We start from the raw sequence: 5,935 nt of genomic DNA, 5'->3' as shown, positions 1-5,935 counted from the left end.
ACATGAGCTTTATCATACCTCGCCTTAAAACTATGTATGGTTCCCGCCTCCACTACTTCACTTTCTAGACTATTCCATGACTTGACTACTCTATGACTGAAGAAATACTTCCTAACATCCCTTCGATTATTTGTACTGTGTATTTGTACTGTGTACTGTGTATTTGTGTGTGTATATGTGTATATGTGTGTGTGTGTATATGTGTGTGTGTGTGTGTGTATATATGTGTGTGTGTGTGTGTGTATATATGTGTGTGTGTGTGTGTGTGTATGTATGTGTGTATTTATGTGTGTGTGTGTGTGTGTGTGATATCTCTCCTGAAAGGATTTCCTATAACACCAACAGCCTGTTTTTTCTTTAATAAAAATATATAATCCTGTGTGGGGGGGAAGTGTGTGTAGGGAGGGGAGGGAGGGAGGGAGGGGAGGGGAGGGAGGGAGGGGGAGCTTACAGCAGGAGCTCCAGTGATTTAACGAATATTTCGCTCTAGCTACTCGACTCTCAATACCAGAATCGTTCACATGAAAAATTTAGTGAAAGAAATGAATGAATTTATGCATCCTCGTTTTGAATATATTTTTATCTTTTTTATGTATTGTCTTTATTCGTATTTTTACTTCTCTAGTTCAGAAATTTCTCTTCGTCTTGAGGAATAACTGATCACTTAATAACAATGACGTTTTTTTCACTTTTAGCTTAAATTTAATGTATGACTGGGAAGCTATAAACCCGTAGGGGTCATAAGGAGTGAGAGGTAATCAGGTGTGTCAAGGAGAAACAGCTGCTGATTTGTGGCATTCATGAGGGGAGTGGTAAACCTGTAGGGGGTCATGTTGCACCCTGGAAAAGGGTGGAGGGGGAATGGGAGCCATTCAGATTCGATCCACTCCCTTGGATCAAGAGCCCCTCACAGCTAAACATGGAGTGGTGTGTGTGTGTGTTATTGACTGAAATGTACTTCGCGTATATTTTCTCCTGCACAGGTGACGTGGATGAAGAGAGACGATGATCAACTCCTGACTGTGGGACAACAAGTGTATGCAGCAGAGACACGCTTCTCAGCCACTCACTCCCATCATAGTAAGGTCAGTCCCACAGTAAGGTTACTCCCGCCACAGCAAGGTCACTCTCACCATAGCAAGGTCAGTCCCACCACAGCAAGGCCACTCCCACCACAGCAAAGTCACTCCCACAGTAAGGTTACTCTCACCACAGCAAGGTCAGCCCCACCAAAGCAAGGTCACTTCTACAGTAAGGCTACTCCCACAACAGCAAGGTCAGTCCCACCATAGCAAGGTCACTCCCACAGCAAGGTCACTCCCACAGTAAGGTTATTCCCACCACAAGGTCAGTCTCACCATAGCAAGGTCAGTCCCACCACAGCAAAGTCACTCTCGCACATCAAGGTCACTCCCACAGCAAGGTCAGTTCCACCACAGCAAGGTCAGTTCCACCACAGCAAGGTCACTCCTACCACAGTAAGGTCACGTCCACCACAGCAAGGTCACGTCCACCACAGCAAGGTCAGTCTCACACATCATGGTCAGGTGCCCCCAACCTTTCAAATTAAGCCATTTTATTCCTACAGTCATGGCAAAATGGATATTCCTATTAAAAGCTCTACACCATAGCAGGATAAATCCTACCATACACACTGCATGATCAAAAACTATTCTTATTATTCACTTCACCCTGTGTATGAGCAAGAACATTCTTACCATACACCTGGTCACAGACTGGGCCGCGGGGGCGTTGACCCCCTTGAAACCCTCTCCAGGTATACACCCTATGCATTAACAAGAACATTCCTACCATACCCTGATCATTCCAGCATTGCACCCTGCGCCATAAATCATCTTGTCCATGCACCTTGCGCCATAAATCATCTTGTCCATGCACCCTGCGCCATAAATCATCTTGTCCATGCACCTTGCGCCATATATCATCTTGTCCATGCACCCTGCGCCATAAATCATCTTGTCCATGCACCTTGCGCCATAAATCATCTTGTCCATGCACCCTGCGCCATAAATCATCTTGTCCATGCACCCTGCGCCATAAATCATCTTGTCCATGCACCTTGCGCCATAAATCATCTTGTCCATGCACCCTGCGCCATAAATCATCTTGTCCATGCACCCTGCGCCATAAATCATCTTGTCCATGCACCCTGCGCCATAAATCATCTTGTCCATGCACCTTGCGCCATAAATCATCTTGTCCATGCACCCTGCGCCATAAATCATCTTGTCCATGCACCCTGCGCCATAAATCATCTTGTCCATGCACCCTGCGCCATAAATCATCTTGTCCATGCACCCTGCGCCATAAATCATCTTGTCCATGCACCCTGCGCCTTAAATCATCTTGTCCATGCACCTTGCGCCATAAATCATCTTGTCCATGCACCCTGCGCCTTAAATCATCTTGTCCATGCACCCTGCGCCATAAATCATCTTGTCCATGCACCCTGCGCCATAAATCATCTTGTCCATGCACCTTGCGCCATGCACCCTGCGCCATAAATCATCTTGTCCATGCACCCTGCGCCATAAATCTTGTCCATGCACCCTGCGCCATAAATCATCTTGTCCATGCACCCTGCGCCATAAATCATCTTGTCCATGCACCCTGCGCCATAAATCTTGTCCATGCACCCTGCGCCATAAATCATCTTGTCCATGCACCCTGCGCCATAAATCATCTTGTCCATGCACCCTGCGCCATAAATCATCTTGTCCATGCACCTTGCGCCATAAATCATCTTGTCCATGCACCTTGCGCCATAAGTCACCTTGTCCATGCACGCTGCGCCGTAAGTCACCTTGTCCATGCACCCTGCGCCATAAGTCGCCTTGTCCATGCACGCTGCGCCGTAAGTCACCTTGTCCATGCACCCTGCGCCATAAGTCACCTTGTCCATGCACCCTGCGCCATAAGTCTTGTCCATGCACCCTGCGCCATAACTCATCTTGTCCATGCACCCTGCGCCATAAATCATCTTGTCCATGCACCTTGCGCCATAAATCATCTTGTCCATGCACCCTGCGCCATAAATCATCTTGTCCATGCACCCTGCGCCATAAATCATCTTGTCCATGCACCCTGCGCCATAAATCATCTTGTCCATGCACCTTGCGCCATAAATCATCTTTTCCATGCACCCTGTGCCATAAGTCACCTTGTCCATGCACCCTGCGCCGTAAGTCACCTTGTCCATGCACCCTGCGCCATAAGTCACCTTGTCCATGCACGCTGCGCCGTAAGTCACCTTGTCCATGCACCCTGCGCCATAAGTCACCTTGTCCATGCACGCTGCGCCGTAAGTCACCTTGTCCATGTACCCTGCGCCATAAGTCATCTTGTCCATGCACCCTGCGCCATAAATCATCTTGTCCATGCACCTTGCGCCATAAGTCATCTTGTCCATGCACCTTGCGCCATAAGTCACCTTGTCCATGCACCCTGCGCCGTAAGTCACCTTGTCCATGCACCCTGCGCCGTAAGTCACCTTGTCCATGTACCCTGCGCCATAAGTCACCTTGTCCATGCACCTGCGTCCTAAGGTCATTGCTCCCACATAATAAGCACTACAAGGTCATTGCTATTATATAGCCTGCACCATGAGGTCATTTCTGCCTTATTCCTTACACCACAGCAAGATTAGTCCGGGTAAAAATGGTATGTGATACCGACAGGTTGCTGGTAAAAGAAAACATTATGTAAACCAGATATTTTAACACATTTGGAATGACCAAGTTCTTAGGAGCGAAACGTTGCCAATAAAATGTGCTGGTGTTTGCATTTTGTGTTCTTTTTTCAACAAAATAGTCCTACCCACTTACCAATACACTTCGCATTACAATAAGGCCACTTCTCACCTGGGAGAAAAAAAAAACTCCAACGACACTACATATGAAACCCCTTCCACTCCACAAACGAACCTCTTTATTCCTGTATCAAGCTCGCAACACACACACGGGATCCGAGAGACTTTGAACCTTTATTTCTGGGAGTCTTAACTCTTATTATTCATTTTTTTTCTATTGTACTTGGGAATTCAGCTCTCCTATATTCCACTCATAATCCAGAGATTTCAGAAAAGATGACGTATAAGCCACTGATGAATGTAGCTGCCTGGAAAGGCCTCACTTCCCCGTCTTTTCAGAGAGGCATTCAGAGCCGCTGTGCTTTTATATCCAAATATATTGTTCCACGATAATACAATGCAAGGTTGAAAAAAAATAGCTCTGGTGATTAACTGAGGCCGCGGAAAAGGTCATTTTAAATAAACCAATGAGACTGTTGGAGAGAGGGGAGCGAGAGTCATTGGTTGGTTACAGGGGAAGGGCGGGTCAGGCTCCACCTCCCTGCCAGGGTAACACGGCTCTGATTGGTTGCCTCTTTAAGCTAAATAATTTCAGTTGTGCCCGCCGCTAACGAACTCGAAAAGTCTTCGTTTGCAAGAATAAAATCAAAAGATAATATACATAAAAGCAATGAATATTCACATTGATGAGAATTATTCTCGCTAACGAGTAGGAAAATCTCCTAGCGGGGAAAAGAATATATGGATGAATAGGCATGTTTGCGCGAGCATTAAACTGAAATTTACAGACTTGCTTTCAAAATACTACGGATGTATGTGAGTTTACCACAGGCTGACAATTTATGTATTATCATGAGAATAATTAAATTGTGTAATGGCAAGGGGTTACAGATGAATACAAACAATGGCAGTTTTAAATTTGCAACTCTCGTATATTGGCTAAATGTTCTACAATTTTTTGTGTGTATTGGTATGTGATGTTAAACTGTGACCACTGAAGTACTAACCTGACAGGTTTTGGGCTAAATGTTTATATTTTTTTCCTAGTTTTTGACGTATAGGGGAAGGGTGATAAATTCACGTGTTCGTGTGTAAGTCGGTTTATATATATATATTTTGTTTCTCTCTCTTGCTTACTCTCATTCTTTCACTATCATTTTCTTACTTTCTCTCTCTCTCTCTCTCACCCCTTCACTCTACCCTCCAGGCTTGGGAGCTCTGGGTGAAGGACATTCAGCTGTCAGATGCGGGCCACTACGAGTGTCAGCTCACCACTCATCCTCCAGTGACCTTTTTCTTCACACTCAAAGTTACACGTGAGTACACGTACCATACTCGTTTGTTCTGCAACCTTCATTGATTTTCAGTTTATTTCACAACCCTGGCGCATGTTGATATAACTATCCTTAAATTCTAATTTGTTTTAATATTTTGCTATAAATCAGCGTTTTAATTTGAGTGTTTCTATTGGCAGGCATGTTATGTGTTTATGAAAATTTAGTAACGAGGGGCTATTGTACCTTTTTTTTTTTTTTATCTTATCCTGATGTAACTTTATATACATAGTCCCTTCAAGCTTTGTGTTTAATTTGGCTTTCTTACATTTACTGTCAGTGAAATTTTTTTTTTATTTTGCTTAATGTTAAATATATTTTAATGTACGACTGTACAGTTTTATACTGTGAACCTCCTGAAAATATTTCCGTATATTTCAATTTTTGTTTTTTCTTTAAGCTCTTTTGTACATTAAGTTCAGTTGTACTTTTTTTCCTTGTACGTTTAATTGTTATAATATATTCTGAAAATATTTGTTCCCTTTTTAAACGTTTCATTAAGACTTTGTAATTACTTTTCTTGCACTATGATTTCATTTGGTCTTTCGTAATCTATGCAATTATGGCAATGGAATTGCCCGACTACCCGGGCTCACTCGCGGCCTCATTACTGCACTAAGAGCTTCAAATTATCTTCTTTACATCAATACTTATTTTCCGTTCATTTATTTCTGAACTGTTGCGGCCTTTTGGTAGAGAGCAGTTGCTACTTTCAGTACTTCGTATGTATGCATTTGTGTGTGTGTATGTGTACGTACATATTCACTGGGAT

General features: G+C 43.8%; 1 protein-coding gene across 1 annotated transcript in view; it reads left to right on the top strand.

Annotated features, from left to right (window-relative positions):
* LOC138852223 (uncharacterized) overlaps positions 1 to 5,145 on the top strand; it is a gene marked incomplete at its 3' end in the record, with an annotated part of 15,863 nt that extends 10,718 nt beyond the window's left edge. Inside the window, exons 2-3 of the mRNA XM_070081943.1 lie at positions 984 to 1,085; positions 5,037 to 5,145. Coding sequence (XP_069938044.1) covers positions 984 to 1,085; positions 5,037 to 5,145 — 211 coding nt within the window. The remainder of the gene's footprint in view (positions 1 to 983; positions 1,086 to 5,036) is intronic.
* Positions 5,146 to 5,935: the final 790 nt, after the last annotated feature.

This window comes from Cherax quadricarinatus, unplaced genomic scaffold (assembly GCF_038502225.1).
Source record: "Cherax quadricarinatus isolate ZL_2023a unplaced genomic scaffold, ASM3850222v1 Contig5252, whole genome shotgun sequence".
Taxonomy (NCBI): domain Eukaryota; kingdom Metazoa; phylum Arthropoda; class Malacostraca; order Decapoda; family Parastacidae; genus Cherax; species Cherax quadricarinatus.
Note: the sequence above shows the minus strand (reverse complement) of the source record. Positions and strands in the feature narration are given on the sequence as shown.